Consider the following 20,697-nt stretch of genomic DNA (forward strand, 5'->3'; position numbering starts at 1 on the left):
CAATCATTAAAATTAAATATAATTTTTTAATTGATCTTCAATCAAATATTGAATAGTGTTTGTCAGATAAACTGAATTTTAGGGTAACCGTGGTGATGCTACCTTATATCAATCATTTACTACTGCTTTGCCATTAGAGGAAAGCCGAGGGCAGGTTCCTTCTCATCACAAAATCTCAAGTCCATAAAAGGAAGCCACAATTCTCTAAACACACAGAAGAATTTGAAATATGCACCCAGCACTGACGAAAGCAAATCTCAAACCAATCACAATAACTTGCGCGGTACATACATTTAAAAATAGTTTTGGGCGTCGAAACTTAGACCCGGGTTGTTCACGCCTAAAAAATAAAAACAGAAATGTTTCATTTTTTACCCCAAAAAAACCATTGGATAGCGTCTTTGTCTGCTTTTCATTTAAAAATGATTGATTGGAGCATTTTACTACAATTGAAAGTCTGGACAATTCACAGCCGCGTTTTCAAGAGTCTCAATTTCATATTATTTCTGAACAAATTAAAATTATTTCGAAATATTTATGCCGCAATTATTAAGAAGCGATGCTTGTTTCACCGTTTACACAAAAAAAAAATTGGCAGAAAAACATACTGGATATTCAACAGCATTAAAACACTTGTGTGTACAGATTGCTGCTCACCTGTTTTGAATTACCCTTTTAACATTATAACTTTTTCCGAAAAACCATTTTTGTTACCTTTTTTCAGCTCAATCCTAAGAGACTGCAAGATATTTAAATCGTATTTGCAGTTAGAAGACAAGAGAGATTCATAAGATGTCTCAATCAACAATCAACGCAATCTATGAAACAAAAACTGAAAACACGCATTTCCACGTAGAAATCAAAACTTGTGCAACGTAAAAATTCGGACGTGCTCCAAGCATTATTTTAATCGGAATGCAGTTCTATCGAGTTAGAGTAATATTGTTATCAATGCAAAATGGGGACGGCAAGTCAGGAGAGAGGGGATCCCCTCTAGATGGGTCGAGGTTATACCAAAAAAAGCAAAACAAAAATCGCAGTGACCAGCAGTGAAAAAATATATTTTCTCCACAAAATTCCCGCATCTTTTAGCAATCAATGCGGCAAATTTTGTAAGGATTATTGGTTAAAGCAATGAAATTTTTGTTTTCAACGCATTCACTGGATTTCTTAACAAATGCCATACACGGTTTCGAACCTCTGACTTCATGCCACAACAACTTCTTCCACGGAACTACCTGTCAGATAAGTAATTATTAGCAATGAGTTACACGACTCATCGAGTTATCCCGGGGATTTGTAAATGCTACCTACAACTAAGTCAACTTTTTCACCTGGCTGATTGCGTGCAACTGCGAGAACTGTAGGGAAAAGTGGACAACTTTCGTAACTCAAACTCGGGATCAACTTTCCTCAGTTTTCTTATTCAAAGTCACCGATCACAACAACAAAAATGAGCATTTTTCTACCCATAGATGAGGAAAAAATATTTCAACGCCAAAGTCAGTTAGCAACGAAAAATTTTTCCACTGATAATGCAAATCTTAATAAACATTAAGTCCAAAATTTTTGTTGATAGTTTTACCTGTGACCTGACCTAGATCTGACGCTAGATGGGAAGTGTTTAGCAGTGAACGTCTTGTTTCAGCACTAAGAAGTGCAATTCTCACAACCAGTCATTAAAAATAAATATAATTATTTAATTGATCTTCAATCAAATATTGAATAGTGTTTGTCAGATAAACTGAATTTTTGGGTAACCGTGGTGATGCTATCTTATATCAATCATTTACTACTGCTTTGCCATTAGAGGAAAGCCGAGGGCAGGTTCCTTCTCGTCACAGGCTCTCAAGCCCATCAATGGAAGCCACAATTCTCCAAATTTACAGAAGAATTCGAAAACGTAGAATTGAAGAGTGGTGTACTGACTGTTCTCTCTCTTCCTGTAGGTAGAATAAGGAATTGCCACGGCTTCATACCTCCGGAGATAAAGTACACCGTCATCATTTTTTCCTTGGTGCAAACGGTGGCTTCAACAAATGCCGTACAACAACTGATCGAACATCCAAAACCTAGCAAACGTGACTGCCACTCTAGCTGAAGAAATGTTTGTACTGGGCTTACCACAGCGACACCAGAAGCCGGAGATAACAAAAGAGGTCAACACAATCCTTCTAGATCTCAGTGAATATTTTGTTAGGAGGTTCAAGTGAATTGGTCACTACCTTGGTAGAAAAGACGTCTCGAGCGACGCTGTTCATCTCACTCTAGACGTTCTGAAACACCTTAAGCGCCTGATCAAAACTGACATCCTGAACGAAAGATTTACTTTGGAAAAAAGACCAAAGACAGCGAGGAAACCCACCACATCACCTGTGGCTGGAACATTAACCCCACGTGCATCCGCGGCAGCTACAATCCATGTTAAAGAGTGAGTTTACTATCAGCTTCTTTTTTTCCAAAAGTTTGCCAATAGGTGTTCCTAGGAATGACAACCACGCTTAAGGACTTGAACAACAGTCCATTTCTCCTAAGTTACCATTAGGTGTCTTTGGAAGGGCCGAAATCATTTTTTAAATTTGGAGGGCCCTATATCCTGAGTCCTTCCACCAATTCCATGAATTAACCAAAACATTCCAGAATAGCCCACAGAAACAATATCCGCGACACATGCTTCAACTGCAGCAAGAAGACTAAAGGGCCCAGGTTATCATGCTTCGCATGCATCAAAGTCCTACACCTCGCTCCAGAATGCACTCCCGAAGAATACATAAAGGTCCTCATCAAACTTGATGAAAATCTACTCCACATCTGCAAAGACTGCAAACCGAATTAACACGAACTGCCTACTAGACCTGCTCAGGAGCCGAGTACAAAGCTAGCAAATCAACTGAACAACCATCAGCAACAGATGAAAGCCCTAGCTGATAAAGTGGAAAAATCCAGTGAACTCATCACTCATGTTCAAAATGATTTGAAAGCAATCAAAGAGCAACCACCTTGTTGCCGAGCAGCGGTTGGAAACGTGCCGCCAGGGAAAAACTTTTCCCTCTGTCACGGTGCACAAGTTAACCCTAGGACTCTGCATTCGTGGAATCCCAGAAAATAAGGAAGAAACTGAATTAGTAAGGACCCAGGAAGACCTAGCGGCCGTCTACAAAATCTTTGACCACCTGGAGATGGAGGACAAAAGCTGTAAGAAATGGAAAAATCAACACCCAGAAAGGACATGGAACACTGCTCATCAATACAAAAAACGCCCTGAGCAAGAGTTTGATTAAAAAATCAGCCGTCAAACCGAAAGAATACAGAGAACAGAATGTATATATCAGTCCTGAACTGTCAAAAGAAGATCTTGAAAGAGAAGAAAATTGTCTCAAAGGCAGAAGAAAAATGATTGATCAGGGCTTTGACGCGAGCCCCATTCGTAGGAGAAACCTGACAACTGAAGTGCTACAAGAAAAACAATGGACCTCATTGAAAAATGGTGAAGTAGCAGAACGATTTGTAGCGGGTCAGTCGAGCAAGAACCAGCGAAATAACTTTTGAATACATGAAACGAAAAATGATTACATGCAACACCCGAAGACCTCATTAGAGGACTAAAATTGTCGAACTGTATCCTTTACTTGAATTACGACATCATCTGTCCCTGTAAGACTTCGCTGACGGAGGATGTCATGACTGCATCGATCTTCATGGAGAATTACAATGGAGTTACAATGTATACAGAAACGACAGGACCGCCACAGACGCTCAAAAACCAAAGTATGGAGGAGTACTAATAGCCACTAAAAACTAAATTGCGCATGAACTTCTGCATGTCGAGTGCTCAACGCCAGATAATGAACTACCTGGTTAAAAAAATTCAATTAAGCGAAAAAACTTTTATCCTATGCTGCATCTACAAGCGCCTGCCCTCGCGCTTACCAAAGACCTGTGACGAAATTCAAAATCTGCTGAAAGATATTCAAAACATGAAATTTGCTCTTCGCTTTGAACATTGTTGAAATATAGTCGATGATGATATCAATTTCTCACAGGCAAACTGGAAAACGTTCTCTTCGCCCAATGATTATGAGACTAAAACTTAAAAAAATTATAGAATTTAATCTCGCTCAACACGCCAAAGCTCAGTTTGACGTCGCGCTATGCGATAGGTCGGACCAAGTTGTCACTTTTCAGTTGATCACTCTCATCAAAAAACTAACCTGCCAATTCTCAGACTATCGTCCCTACATCAGTTATATAAGCGCTAACGTCAACTGCAACGCCGAAAAGTTGAAAAATCACAATTATGCTTTCAGGACAGCTGATTGGAGTGGTATGAATGATTCGTTTGAGAGATTAACCATTCACGGTCTACTGTTTTAGCAAAGTAATTAAACTTGTTGAGCAATGGTACGACTGGATATAGGAAAAAGTAGACAAGTTTGTCCCAAGAGTAACCTCGCATTGATTGAAGCTCCAACCTTGGATCATTGGGTCCATATAACACCTCATCATAAAATTAGAAACAATAAAACGCAAATGAAATCAGGGACTGTAGAGACTGCTGAAAATAAAAAACTTGAGAAAGAAATCCTTAAGGCGTCTGAAGCCGATTTCTCTCAATTTAAGACTAAGGTCTTTGAGCAAAAAACTTTCAGACAGATTCAAAGGTATCTGAAATGTATTTGCAAAGCCCCATCCGTCCCCCCGACGGTGAGAAACGGCTCTAATACTTCGAAAAATAACAACGAGAAGTGTTAACTTTTCAACGACTACTTCATCAATGTTTTTGGAAAAAGCCAAACGAACCCCGTCATTTCTCTTGCGCCGGGAAATTTGAACCGATAAACCATCGATCAATGTCAAGTTAAGAACATTTTTAAACTAGACGTAAGCAAATCTATGGGGCACGACAATAATTGAAATCTCTTACTAAAATCATGCCAAAAAACAGTCAGTAAATCGCTCAACTTAATTTTCCAAAAAAGCCTGAACAAAGGTAATTTCCATGACATCTGGAAGGATTGCCATGCAGCGCCAATCTTCAAAGAGGGTGACAAGGTAGAGGTAAACTGCTACAGATCTATAAATTCACTTTGTTGTTCAAAAGTGCTCAAAATACCTATCTTTGACGCCATATATAGCCACACCAAAGATACACTACACGAAAACCAATTCAAATTCCAAAAACGAAGGTTTGCGAATGTCCAACTTCTGTTGTTTCTCGGCCTGATCTACGACCACAACGAAAAGCTAGACACAGACCAACTGGCAGTTTTATATCTCGATATTGCCACAGTTTTCGACACTGTTCCCCACAATATTTTGTCATAGAAAACTAGAGATTTCGGCATTGGAGGAAAACATTTTTCTACAATCCAATCAAATTTGACAAACAAACGGCAATATGCTCGCATTGAAGATAGAAGATTGTCCCTGAAAGCAGTAACAAGTGGTGTCCCACAGGGATCCATCCTGGCTGCCTATTGTTCTTGTTTTTCATTAACGTCCTCCCTGAATCGCTAGATAAAATCAGCAGTTACGGTTACGCAGAGGAATACAAAGCCATTATACTGAAGAGGGATCCTCTGGAGAAGGTTGCATACATGATGGAAAATTGGTTAACTTCAAACAAAATTCTGCCAAACATCAATAAATCACTTCTCAGTCCAATAGGCAACCTCCAAGCTACCCTGATGGATAAAACCCTCGCCATAGTCATCAGTGAACGTGATTTGGGAATGGTAGTGAACAGTAACTTTCTTCGTACAAAAATTGCATCCACTGGGCAAGCAAAGCGATGAACACCATGTTTCAGATCAAGCGAAGTCTCTTCCAGAAGTGCTCAATCGACACAAAACTAAAATCCTACACCGGCTACGTAGTGCCCATCGTAACTTATGCCTCTCAGGAATTGATGGCAAACAAGGCAAACTCTGGGCAACTAAATAAGTCCACAACTTGATTACTCGGTGGAATTTTGGGCCTGAAAAAGGCTACTACGAGAGATTAAAACACGTGAAACTCCTGACGCTCAGTCTCTACATTAAAATGCACGATCGGCAAATGCTGCTAGCCATGCTCCATAACAAACATGAGATCGGGAAACCCATGCCTATGACATCACAAGAGGTGATCTACCAATAGCCGAAATTAGTCTGCAAATATTTATACATAAAGTCTAAGAAAGTCTCCTCATTGCGAGAAGATCTATAATCATTTGCTAGTTTTGTTCGGGGTTGATGAAATAAGTAGAATGACAGTCACTGAGTGATTTGCTAGTTCAGTTTTCCAGTTGTCTTTATGAACTTTCTGATGCAGGGGCAGTCATCTTAAGTCAATAGATTGAGCTCTTCAATGTTCTTTGGTCTGTAGTTGTCCCATAGACTGCAATAGAAGAAGTAATGTGCCAAGTTTTCCTCAGCTGATCAGCACATACAGAGCGGTTTTATACAATGACTCAGTTTCCATTTAAATTCTGCGAAAAGAGGGTTGTTTCCAAGAACGAGTCCAATTTTTCTGTTGGCTATGTAAGAAATTCCAAGGATCAGGGGGCTCTTGCTGTGGCAAAATGGCATTGTATTTCTGAATATTCTCATGACAGCAAAGTTGTCAAGTGAGGAACATCTTTTCAGCCGTAGTTCATTGATGAAAGAAGTAACTGACTTAGTACTATATCCTAGAACGCTAATTCTCGGCAACAGAATATCTAGGGGACTCCAAGCAAGACTTCACAAGCAGACATTGGCGGAGACATGCAGTTCTTAAAAATGATCTTAAAATGCACTTCTGTTGCAGTTGCAGCTTTTTAAGTTAGAATGTGCCCACATCTGGCAAGCATAGATGAGTTGCTGTTAAATAACTGATTAGAAAAGGAGCATCTGATTGTTATTTGTAAGACCGCATCGCTTCGAACGTTTCCGCTAGATCGCTTTCCAACTTTTTTTCCTCTAATGATAGCATTGTCGAGATGGTTCTTGAATGTCAGTTTCCTGTCGATGATGAATCCTAGTGATTTTGTGAATTATTTCTTTAAGCATAATTGGCCATCATGATAGATTGTAGATGGTATAGGTTCATCTGTGTGGAGAGACATTAATTGGGTTTTTGAACCGTTCTCATTTATCTTCCAGTTGAAGCACCAACTTTCTATCAGACTGCACAAAGTTCCAAGCTGGTCTGCCAGGTTAAATAGCGAATCCGTATGAAACAGTTACGATGTATCGTCTGCATATTTGAACAATTTGTGCGCGCTGATCAAGAAATCATTAATTAACAACATGAATAGAATCGGAGATAAAATGTTCACCTGAGGTAGAAAATTTTGGATTTCGAATTCGTCAGGGCAAAAGGAGTTGATCTGAATATAAGTTTTCTTCGGTTTCTTAAGAATGTTTCTAGGAGCTTCAGAAGATTGCCGCTGACTCCATAGTCTTTGAGTTTATACAGCTCACAATTGGTCCAAACACTATCAAACGCTTTCTCCATGTCGATATTTACTAGGGCGCTAGAGTGGCTATATTTCAGCTTCTCCACTTCTAGCTGTAGTTCATACAACAAACTAACTGTGCTTCTTCGAGACTTAAAATCTTCCTGGTGATCCAAAAGAAAAATATATCTATCGACGTGTCTTCGTAGTCTCGCTCGATCATTCGCTCAAAATTCTTTAAAATGTGGTAAACGATCCATAATGGCCGATAACTGGAAGAGACATCGTATAATTTTTTGTCAATTTTGTATCTGGATACCACTCTAGAGTTGTTTCAGGGTCAGATATTTTTCCTGAGGCACATATTAAAGAGACTTAGTAGGATCTGTATAAATCTGGCGCCGACTCTATAAGTCTGGGATCTCCATAAATCTGGGTTTGTCCGTAGTATCGAAGAAGCTGGATGAGGCTACTGCTGCATTGACGTGAGCTTCGTTAACTCCATTGAACGTTTCTTGTTGGAGGTGCCTTCTTTCGAAGAACGTTTTCCTGAATTCCCCAGCAATTTCATTGGGCGAAAAAGTATTTTTTTTCATTACCGTCTTTTATTGGTCCAAACATTTAGCCATGGTTTTGAAGAATAGGTTGTATGCCAACCAAAAGTCTGTGCATTTTTTGTGCCCGAGTTCTATGAGAGTATTCGACAACCACTTGGAAGAATACATAGGTGGATCAATTTTCGTTGCTGTTGTTGTAAAGTAGAACTCTCCTCATCAGAGGGGATAGGGCCGAGCGTGACGAGGCAGGTCTGGAAACCTTAACCAACCAAAAAGATCTCGGAGTCGTAATGTCTCGAAATCTCTCTTGGAGCGCAAACTGCCAAGGTATAACCACCTAAGAGTGGAAAGCCTTCTACACACTCAAACGAAACGTTTCGAGTAGAACCTCAATGGAAACGAAATAACGCGTACATAGGATACGTAGTGCCCGTACTCACTTACGCCTCCCAAGTCTGTTACCCTTCGAAGACTGACATGAAATCAATCGAGAAGATCCAGCACAAGGCCACGAAGTGGATATGCGGTGGAAACGACGAATACCATCAAAGACTCGAAACACTGAATATACTCCCACTCTCCATGTACATGGAAATGCACGATGTCCTCTACCTCCTCTCAATCCTAGAAGGCAATTACTATGTCCCCGAAGACAAACTGCCAAAGCGAAAAGAAAACGAAACAAGACAAAAGCAGGAATTTGAACTCCCCAAACACCGACTACATAAATCAGACGAAAACTTCTTCTTCAGAGCCGCAAAGCTATTCAACATCATCAGTAGGACAACTGAGAAGCCAATGACGAAGAAACTTCTGACAGAGATGTACCAAAACTACTTCCACGGAAGCTACAACGAACTCGACAGCTGCACCCGTGGGCTCACGGTTTTACACCCGTGGGCTCCGACCCTAAAGACTCCTACTACTACTACTACTACTAACTTTTAATTTGCAACCAATTAAGCAATTCGGTCAATGAAGCTAAAGCATTGGGCTCTGAATCTTTTTTTTCCGTCTCTGTGCCCGTTCGGCTCTAATTGATAGCTCCCTCAAAAGCAGGCACTTTGAGGATCATTTGTCCCCTATGCGGCGTAATTTTCCCCCAGTTAGATATGCATCCCATACGCTGAAAAGATCCAACAATTATTATTGTTATAAAGGATTTAATGATCTAAAAAATCATAAGGGACACTGTCCTGTTTCAGTTCAGTTAACGTCAGACATTCAAAAGTCTAGTTTTTGAGTTTGCAGATAAATATGATGATGCAAACTCCCATAAATCTTAGGCCTTTCCTATTATACCCCCCGCTTAGTGGTCATATAAACTGTCGCCGGCCCAATCATGGTAATTATATAATAATATAATGGAAAAGACCCGAATCTTTAATGAATTTATCTTTAAACCTAAAAACAGAAAACTTGCAGTAATCACTTCGGTTGAATTAGATATCAGTCTGATCTCTTGCCGAATTTGACTGCCTCATTATACCCATGAGCACCTCAAATTGCACAATGATAAGTCATGGCCCGTCTGGAGCTCCACATAGTCATTTATGAAATCCCAAGTCGAATAATCTTTCTTAGCAAAGCGAGCGAAAACATTTTGAGCTTGTGCAGTATCACATTAACTGTATTTAATCTGTTCTGTTGATGATACCAGATTCATCAATTTCATTTTAATTTTTGGGGATCTTTTCAATTTGTGGAATTTTCAATTTTCCGCAGTTTTCGAGATATGGGCCTGAAGTTCACTAAAGAACTATTGGAAAAATATGCTGGAAATTCTTTACCAGCTAGTACAGAATGAAACAAATACACTTGGATTTTGTTATGCAAATGTGGAAGTTGCAATCTAATGAGCAAACTAAAACATTTAATGGACGAAAAGTGCTCACATATTACTAACATAGTATTTGCCCATCAGCTCGGCTACTTCGTTATCTCCCATCATGCTGAAATGTTTTTCGGCACATATCTGCATGAACTTCTCATACTTTTCTCTCTCTTTTAGCTGTTCTTCCAGCTTTGCTTTCTCGCTCTCCATCTGCTGGATGTATTTCATTTTGAACTGCATATCCGACAGGTCGCTGATCTTTTCGATGTCATTTTTCAGTTTGGCGACCTATTGTACAATTTCAGTGACCTATTTATCAACTAACCTAAATGAATCAAACACAACACTAACATTTAGGGGTAAAATTGAAGAAAAAAAGGAGGCAGTCAGTCAAATCTGGGGCAGCACGTCAATTCCTATATTTATTTTGAATCAATTTATGGAAAACATAACCGACTAACGCCGGGTAGTTTCTCTCAAACGACCGGCGAGCGGCTGGCTTCGGTAGCACCCGGCTGGGGCTCAGCGATGCTAGCATTTGAGGGGGGGGGGGGGGTCCAGTCCGCCTGTCTATAGTTTTTAACTTTTAACTCCATTATAGCCACTTGCTATGTTTTTCTAAACCATGCATAGTGGTTTAGCTTCGGAGATGAGCTTGCGGACTGTTGCTTTTGATCCAACTTAAAAGTTCTAAGCGTTCAGATTCTATCTGATCGCTTTCAATGACACTTTTTTACAACTTTGCATTTGAGCTAGAAAAGAGCAGATTTCATTCCAGTTGTTTTTGCTCGGAAAGAGGACCAGACCAGATCATGTCGAATATCGGTTTTTACTGTAAAAATATTGAGGGGCGTTGACCAGATAGGTTGTTGCTGACTGCTTTAATTTATCCTTATATGATCATAAATTTTGTCAAATATCGGTATCCTTCGTACTTTACAGGTGAATCTTATTCAGTCTCTAATTCGTAGTAATTCTTTGTGACTTTCCATGAAGATTAAGGGTAAATTGAGGCAAGTCGAATCGAGTTAAAACAAGGAGGCTCGTTAATGTTCGTACGCACATAATGTTTCGATCCCGCTCATCGACATTCTTGACTTAATTGGCTACCAAATGATGAAGAGACAGAAAAGTTTCAAAAACATACATATCGTTTAATTAACAACCAAGGACCGTTGATAATAGGACTACTAGCAAGGACAATAAAAAATCAAACAACAAACATTATTTACGACCAAATCTCGATGTCGATAATAAAAAAATCATATAAAACCAAAATTGCATCAGATAAAACCTAAACAAAACAATATAACCTATACTTCATTTATAAAAGATGCGCTTCTGCGCACTTCTTTTTTGACGACCTGTTAACAAGTCGCATTGAGGACACGTCCCGCATCTTTTTTAATGAAGTATAGGTTATATTATTTTGTTTAGGTTTTATCTGATGCAATTTAGGCTTTGTTATGATTTTTTAAATCGACATCGAGATTTTGTCGTAAATAATATTTTTTGTTTGATTTTTTTACTGGCCTTTCTAGTAGTCCTATTATCAACAACTTAAGGAACATTGTCTGAACAAATAAAACCCATTTGAGTATATAGTTCCTCCGCCACTAAAATGGGTCGGAGCAAAAATTACTGAACAAATGTAATCAACTCCTACAAAATAACCGGATACATTGGCAGTTTTATGGGACGGTTATTAATTCATTTTAATGTACTCGCGAATGCATCCGAGACTGTTTAATTGCTTCCCCTGAACAAGCAAGCTACTGACGAAGCCAACCGCTATACAGTCATTTGATAGCAATTCGACCGACGTTAGTTGGTTATGCTTCCAAATTTTTGCACTTCACTGCGCTTTCATGATTTGATTACTAAACTAAGTTTGTTTTTACCATTTAAATTCTAGGATTTCCAATAAACCATTGGCTGCAGTTTCAATCTATGACTGCATATTCAATCAGATTTTGACTTGACCTTTTATACCACTGTTAAATAAGGAAATTGACAATACGGATTCAATTCGGTCTAAATGACTGGTCATAAATGGATTGTATAGAATAGATTGTTCGAAGAACTGCAAGTTGTGATTTACTAATCGTTGTAGATGTGCAATGGAAAAGGTAGAACAAAAAATTGATATTTTTGGTTTTTAATGAAATTAAATGATCTTTGCTTCTGGTCATGGTTCTCATTGCCTTTAAGTAAGTTTTCATGGGATTCAAGTCTTCGGTAGTTCTAAAATAGTACAGAAATCATTTGAATTGACCAAAGTAGTTAGTACTTCTATTTAGTTAGATTGAGCTTCTTGGTGACAAAAATGAAAGCAAAAAGGAGAGTTTTTTAGGGGAGTCAAAAAGGAGACAATCTTTTATCAAATTTAAATTGAAAGTCATTAATACAAACAGCTATAATTTGAACCTTATACAAAGCTAACTTATACAAACAGCTATAAAGTTTGAACCTTATACAAAGCTAACTGGATCTTATAATGGGGACCGTTAGTCATTGGGCTACAAAAAGTATAATATATGAAAGCAAAACTCAAGAAGTCTATAAAATTTTCGCAAAAACAATTGGTCAGAGCCATAAAAACCACAAGCTTAACTCTGAAACCATAATATAATCTCGTTGGTACTCGTTAATTGTAAATATCTGTCGTTAATTGAAATTCTTGTCAGTAATTTACATAAAATACATTTACATAGCGGAAATTTTTTTAAAAGTTCCGGCCCCATTAAAATCTAAAAATCTAATTATCGTAAGGATCCATGAAGGGATCAAGATCATCCTGGTTTTTGCTGGGCGTCTAACGAATCACTCGTTTCTTCCAATGGTAGCGAAATAGATCATTTTGTATACAAAGTTTTTCAGTCTGTCAAAAATAAATAGTGCATTTCGTACAATTTTCGAGTTTAAATTTGAAAAAAAAAATTGAAAAAATTATTTTTCCTAAAGACTCTTAAAGCCAGCTGGAAGACAACTAGCTCTATTTTGAGCTTAAAAAGAATATGGCTGCAGTTTTAAGGTGTGTGTTTCCAGCAAATTTTAAGCAAGTGGGCTAAAAAAAAAAGTAAATTTTGTCACAATTTTATCGAAAAAAGTCAAATTTCGAAAAATTTGGCATAAATTCTAGCCAAAGAACTCGGATCGAACAATTCAGCAGCCCTCCCTTGTCTTTTGAGATTAATTAAATAACATTACCTTAAATATTTTTTCATATCTTAGCAAAATTGACAATAAATTGGACAAAAATACGGAAAATGTGAGTAAAAACTGCTGAATTCCGCCTAATATTCACAAAACTTCAAAACGTCGATAACTCCCTATAAAAAACGACAATCGGAAAATCTTTCTAATTCCATATTCTGCGCTGGACGGGTTTTCTAGTGATATCACTCACAACTCTCTACGATGATTATATCGATCGACCAAAATTGTCTGAAAAAAAAACCATTTGAGTATATAGTTCCTCTGCCACAAAAATGGGTCGGAGCAAAAATTACTGATCAAATGTAATCAACTCCTACAAAATATATAGATAACTTGGCAGTTTCATCGGACGGTTATTAATTCATTTTAATGTACTTGAGAATGCATCCGAGACTGTTTAATTGCTTCCATTTAACAAGCTAGCTACTGACGAAGCCAACCGCTATACGGCCATTTGATAGCAATTTGACCGACGCTAGTTGGTTATGCTTCCAAATTGTTGGACTTCACTGCGCTTTCATGGTTTGATTACTAAATTACGTTTGTTTTTACCATTTCAATTTCAGGTTTTCCAATAAACCATTGGCTGCAGTTTCAATCTATGACTGCATATTCAATCAAATTTTGACTTGACCATTTTTAACACTGCTAAATAAGGTAATTGACAATACTGCTTCAATTCGGTCTAAATGTTCAATCATTAATGGATTGTATAGAATAGATTGTTTGAAGAACTGCAATTTGTGATTAAGTAATCGTTGTAGATGTGCAATGGAAAAGTAGAACGAAAGACTGATATTTTTGATTTTAAATTAAATTAACTGAGCTTTGCTTCTGGTCATGATTCTCATTGCCTTCTAGTAAGTTTTCATGGGATTCAAGTCTTCGGTAGTTCTGAAATAGTACAGAAACCTCGAAAAATTTTTTAAAAACTGAATGGTCGCAGCAAGCATTCACAACATATAACCAAGCGCCAAAAAATTATTTCAATTGACAAAAGTAATTAAGACTTCTAATTAGTGAGATTGAGCTACTTGGTGACAAAAATGAAAGCAAAAAGGAGAGTTTTTTTGGGAGACAAAAAGGAGACCATCTTTTTTTCAAACTTGAATTGAAAGTCATTAAAACAAAAAGCTATAACCTGAATTATTTAACTAAGTGGATTTATACGTCCTGGGCAATTGAGACCTCTTGTCATCAGGTATATGTACTACAACAATAAAGAAAGACAAATATAGAAAAAAAAACAAAAAAAACTATAAATTTTGCGAGATGAATGTGTCTCAGACAAAAAGCATAAAACTAATCTACGAAAACATTTAACATATCCAGATACAAATTTTTCCAACGCTGTGCATTTTCTTTAGTATGTGTTACCTCAATTGGACTTGTCAATAATGTGATATTTCGACAAGGAAACTAAATGAAATCATAAAAAATGCAACTATGCCAAAAAAAATAAAAAAATTGAAAACGCGTAGTATCAAACCAAAGAAACCATTAGTTGAACACAAAACCGTTACCGACATTAATCTATAACTCACATCAGGTCGCTTCCTTCTTGTTTTTACTTAGACTGCGCCCAAAGTTGAGAGATAAAAAAAAGTGGTTGGTTAGGCTTCCAAATTTTTGGACTTCACTGCGTTTTCATGATTGGATTACTAAATTACGTTTGTTTTTACAATTTAAATTCCAGGATTTCCAATAAACCATCGGCTGGAGTTTCAATCTGTCTGCATATTCAATCAGATTTTGACTTGACCATTTATACCACTGTTAAATAAGGTAATTGACAATACTGCTTCAATTCGGTCTGAATGGTTAATCATTAGTGGATGGTATAGAATATTGTTTGAAGAACTGCAATTTGTGATTACGTAATCGTTGTAGAGGTGCAATGGAAAAAATAGAACGAAAAATTGATATTTTTGGTTTTAAATTGAATTGAATGATATTTGCTTCTGGTCATGATTTTCTTTGACTTCAAGTAAGTTTTCATGGGATTCAAGTCTTCGTTAGTTCTAAAATAGTACAGAAACCTCAAAAATTTTTATGAAACTGAATGGTCGGAGCAAGCATTCACAACATATAACCAAGCGCCAAAAAATTATTTGAATTGGCAAAAGTCATTAAGACTTCTAAATAGTGAGATTGAGTTACTTGTTGACAAAAAGGAAAGCAAAAGGAGAATTTTTTGGGGAGACAAAAAGGAGACAATCTTTTCAAAATTGAATTGAAAGTCATTAAAACAAACAGCTATAAAATGAAATAATTAACTAAAATGATTTATACGTCCTGGGCAATTGAGACCTCTCGTTATCAGGTATATATACTACAACAATAAACAAAGACAAATATAGGCAAAAACAAAAAAACTACAAATTTTGCGAGATAAATGTGTCTCAGACAAAAAGCATAAAACTAATCAACGAAAACATTTAACACATCCAGATACAAATTTTTCCAAAGCTGTGCATTTTCTTTAGTATGCTTTACCTCAATTGGACGTATCAATAATGTGATAATTCGACAAGGAAACAAAATGAAATCATAAATTATGCAATTATGCTCAAAAACAAAAATTGAAAACGCGTAGTATTAAACCAAAGAAACCATTAGTTGAACATAAAACTGCTACCGAATTTAATCTATAACTCACAACAAGTTGTTTTCTTCATTTTAATTAGACTGCGCCCGAAGTTGAGAGAAATATAATCTGAAACCATAATATATTCTCGTTGGGACTCGTTAATTGTAAATATCTGTCGTTAATTGAGCCCTGATTTGAAATTCTTGTCAGTAATTTACATAAAATACATTTACATAGCGGAAATATTTTAGAAAAAGTTCCGGCCCCATTAAAATCTAAAAATTAATTGTCACAAGGATCCATGATGGGATCAAGATCATCCCAGCTTTTGCTGGGCATCTAAGGAATCACTCAATTGTTCAAATGGTAGCGCAATAGATCTTTTTGTATGCAAAATTTTTCAGTGTGTCAAAAATATATAGTGCAATTTGTATAATTTTCGAGTTTGAATTTAAAAAAATTGGCAAAATTATATTGCCAAAAGACTCTTAAAGCCAGTTGGAATACAACTAGTTCTGTTCTGAGCTTAAAAAGAATATGGCCGCAGTTTTAAGGTGTCTACTTCCAGACTAATACTAAGTAAGTGTGCTAAAAAAGCAAATTTGGTCACATTTTTGTCAAAAAAAGTCGGAATTTCGAAAAATTCAGCAACCCTCCTTTATTTTTTGAGATTAAATAAATAACATTACAATTAATAATCTTTCATATTTTAGAAAAATTGACGATAAATTGGACAAAATTACCGAAAATGTGAATAAAAACTGCTGAAATCCGCCTATTATTCACAAAACCTCGATAACTCCCTATAAAAAAGAAAATCAAAAAAATCATTTTTATTCCATATTCTGCGCTGGACGGTTTTTCTAGTGATACCACTCATAACTCTCTACGATGATTATATCGATCGACCAAAATTGTTTGAACAAAAATAACCTATCTGAGTATAGTTCCTCCGCCACTAAGATAAGTTGGAGCAAAAATTACTGACCAAATGTAATCGACTCCTACGAAATAACTAGATATTTCGGCAGTTTTATCAGACAGTTATTAATTCATTTTAATCTACTTGACAATGCATCCGAGACTGTTTAATTGCATCCCTTTAACAAGCTAGCTTTTGACGAAGCCAACCGTTATACAGTCATTGATAGCAATTTGACCGACGTTAGTTGGTTAGGCTTTTAAATTTTTGGACTTCACTGCGCTTTCATGATTTGATTACTAAATTACGTTTGTTTTACCAATTAGTTTCCAGGATTTCCAATAAACCATTGGCTGGTGTTTCAATCTATGACTGCATATTCAATCAGATTTTGACTTGATCATTTATACCACTTAAATAAGGAAATTGACAATACTGCTTCAATTCGGTCTAAGTTGTTAATCATTAATGGATTGTATAGAATAGATTGTTTGAAGAACTGCAATTTGTGAAAAACTAATCGTTGTAGATGTGCAATGGAAAAAGTACAACGAAAAACAACTGCCCTAACATCACTGAAATTGATGCGAATGGTAGAAAAAAGAAAGACAAAAAATCAATGTGTGACGGTTTTAACAGAGTTTTCAGTGGAATGGGCATCTACAGAGGGTAGATTGTTCCATTGAACGTCGAAAAATTAGAGCGAAAATTTCAAGAGTTTAATTTAAAACCTTTTACTTTGAGGTAAATCTATAAAGTTACTGACAATCTAGACAACAAAGCATCAGGCCGGGATACATCAATGCTTGGGCATTGAAATCCGTAAAATATGCTTTTTGGAAACATCTTCAGATTATATTTAACGATTGTATCCAAGAGAAAGTTTTTCCAACAATTCTTATGGACTTCTTTCAATCAACAATTTTACTTAAATCTTTTCTCGAAAATCGAACACAATGCGTAAAACTGAGTATTGACTTATCAGATAAAATAACTATTAATCATTGTGTTCCACAAGGAACTCTCTTAGGACCTCTTATTTTTCTGTTATATGTCTACGGTTTTTCTGAAAAGCTGGAAAGTGAAAATAATGTTCAATATGCTGATGACACTAGTATTATATGCAAAATTTAACGTAATGAAAATATTCCCAAAAAATTGAAAAAATATTAGAACAAACAGACAAATACCTGACAGAGAATCAACTCACTTTAAATGCCGATAAAACAGAGATGTTGATCTTTATAAATAATACTAATTTGGATCCAGAGTTTTCTTTTAAAGGCAAAGTTATCAAACCAGCTTATGCATGTCGTTATCTGGGAGTACAAATTGATTGAAGCCTAACCTTTGAAAATCACCTGAACTCAGATTTAAGTAAAATGGCTAACGCAATTCGTTCTTTGTATCTTGTAAGAAATCAAATACCTTTGAAAGTAAGAATTGATGTTTTCAAGTCAGTTGTACTCTCTCATCTTTCTTGCAGTGGAGTATTCCTTCAAAATCGTACAGTGAAAAACATAAACCGCATAAACAGTCAAATTAACTGGGGAATAAACGTTTGTTATTTTCGTCAAAAAATTGACCACTCCATTGATCTTCTCATTAAGGATCGTATCCTGCCAGCCGAATTTTTATCTCAAAAATTAGCCTAATGAAGCTACAAACAGATATAAGACAATGGGAAACATCCAGAAATTTTTAAAATGTCCATAACGCTAGACAGAACAAGAGAACAAATCAAATTATTATAAAAGAAAACGAAGTGGAGTAACAAATCTTTAATCTTGAAAAGCGTTCAAAAATGGAACAAATTGCCCTCTTCAATAAGAACTTTTAATAGTAAAACTTGCTTTAAAAATGTTTTAACCTCGATTTAAAAAGAGTTTTTGCTCGATCAACACAAGAAAGTACCCGTTAATAGACAAATAGGAGCCTTCAGATCTCTTTTTTACCTATGAAAACGAACAGCCACATTTTGAAGATTATTATATTAATAACAATACTGATTAATTTGTTTAACATTTTAGAGCATGTAGATATCTAACCTGAGGGTTATAGTCTGAGTAATTTACTTGTTTAAAAAAATGATATTTTTGGTTTTAAATGAAATTGATTGATCTTTGCTTCTGGTCATGATTCTCATTGCCTTTAAGTAAGTTTTCATGGGATTCAAATCTTCGGTATTTCTAAAATAAAACAATCCCAATTTTTATTCAATTCTGACATCCATTACAGACCATCTCCAGGTCAACTGGCTGTTGAGCAAAAATGGTTTTTAATTACCGCTGAATTGCGTTAACTCCGCTTGCATGGATTATGATCAAGTAGTACAAGTGTTGTTTTTTAATTTCTATATAGTAGTATGTGCTCAAAAGAAGCAAAATGACCGCATTAAGGAAATCGGTTTAGAAATGCTTGTTCCAATGTATTAAGATTGCAAATGGCATTTGATTTACTAATACCAGTAAGTATACTCGTCAAGTGCTCAATCTTTACCGTGTTATTGCTTTTTTAAAGGAGAAATCAAGTGTGAAAATATTCCAAAATTTTTATCAAATGATTGCGTTACAGAAAATTTAAACTGATGGCTAAATGTGAAATCATTTTTGTTGATGTCTCCTTCCTGCGTGGTTATTCTATTTTCAACCCGTGGACTCATACTTAAGACATCAAGCGTGTCTTATCGAGCTATATAACAACTCAAAAGATAACAATGCCTGATCCTGTGCTACCTTCTGCTATTCCACGGAGATTCATTGCGTCAACAATTTGGCTAGCAAATTATACGCTCTTATATAACACGTGTGCTTTTATTCCAGGGTGTAAAGTTCAAGCCCGATAAATGTCGGTTCTGGGTGGTCTGAAATAAATTGTAGTAATGATATAACTGCTAGAAAGACTGTTTAACCTGCTCTTTGATTAGCTTGTGTTCCTCAACGTGTTTTCCTATTTCATCTGCGTGTTTCAACAGAATTGTTTGGAAGTCGACCGTCTTTTTCTCCAAAATCTCTTCAGCTAGTTGCACCTGTTTCCATTCGTCGTCGTTATCCGAAAAATTTTCGCTCACAGATTGAAGGGTTCGGATAATTTGCTCGTGTGTCTTTGCACAGGGATCGTGAAATCTTCCACATAAGTATTGTCGCTCGAAGTTTTCTATTGTTTCTTTGGCTGCTGTTAAAATAAGTGGCCTCTGTCGTCCCTAAATAGAGAAATTCTTTTTGTTTGATACACCCACCGCCTATGTATTTTGAGATCGTATATTTTTGTGCATGCGTTTCCACGATATAATCGTAACTATTTAACTGCAAAAGGGGCGTGCAAGTAGTTTGCAGGATATTTCAAATATTCTATATGGTAGACAATCGGTCTTGCAACTTTTGCTTTATTATCATGAAGTATATGCATTAACCAATTATTCATTTCTCCAGCTATGAAATTGAGTCATTATGTCAGCGGTTTGTAATATGGGACTTAAATGGTTAGTAGTTTTTCAGTCGAATAATTACCTCATTCTGTTTGCTCGATGTAATCTCAATCAAATTCTGAACCCTGTTGTTCCGATAAATTTTATCTGAATTCATTGAGAAAATTAAGAGATGTCGTACTTCAAAATAAAATCAGTAAAATGAAGAGTCACATTCGGCTAGCTTTCATTTTTGACTTCTGGGTTTTTTATATGGCGAGGCATTTTAAAGTCTAAATCTCAATTAAAACACGCACGTGCAAATTTAGATTGCCAGATCTCTGCAGTGCCAGATTCTAGGGGGGGGGGGGTAGATTTTGCTATACATAGTGCCAAATTTCAAGACTGCATATTAAAACTTGCAATGTGCGTGTTTCAAACTAGGTTATCCGACGCTGCAGAGGTCACTTCAAAATTCTGGCTTTATATCTCAAACCGGTACGTAATTCTTCATAAACGCCAGAGAGTTTCAGTGACACAATCCATACTTAAAAACGCATTTTGCATGTTTAAATCAAATTGCCAAAAGTTGGTGAGCAACTTCTGGCTGTGTATATAGGAAGTTCTGTCATCTTAAATTCTGGCACCGCATTCTTTCGGCATTTTAACTCTTACAGGCTCGTGTTTTGAAGAGTTCCGATATACTTAAATTAATTTCTGTCCATTTTGCTTCTCGTGAGTTTTATACG

General features: G+C 36.4%; 1 protein-coding gene across 1 annotated transcript in view; it reads right to left on the reverse strand.

The window, feature by feature from the left end:
• The window catches only part of LOC142350932 (uncharacterized), a 33,861-nt gene extending 13,634 nt beyond the window's left edge, over positions 1 to 20,227 (reverse strand). The window contains exons 1-3 of the mRNA XM_075402961.1: positions 20,052 to 20,227; positions 19,454 to 19,744; positions 9,884 to 10,099 (exon numbers count right to left, since the gene is read on the reverse strand). Coding sequence (XP_075259076.1) covers positions 9,884 to 10,099; positions 19,454 to 19,744; positions 20,052 to 20,126 — 582 coding nt within the window. The 5' untranslated portion in view covers positions 20,127 to 20,227. The remainder of the gene's footprint in view (positions 1 to 9,883; positions 10,100 to 19,453; positions 19,745 to 20,051) is intronic.
• Between the last annotated feature and the right edge of the window lie 470 nt (positions 20,228 to 20,697).

Source organism: Convolutriloba macropyga, chromosome 1 (genome assembly GCF_964194025.1).
Source record: "Convolutriloba macropyga chromosome 1, txConMacr16.3, whole genome shotgun sequence".
Taxonomy (NCBI): domain Eukaryota; kingdom Metazoa; phylum Xenacoelomorpha; order Acoela; family Convolutidae; genus Convolutriloba; species Convolutriloba macropyga.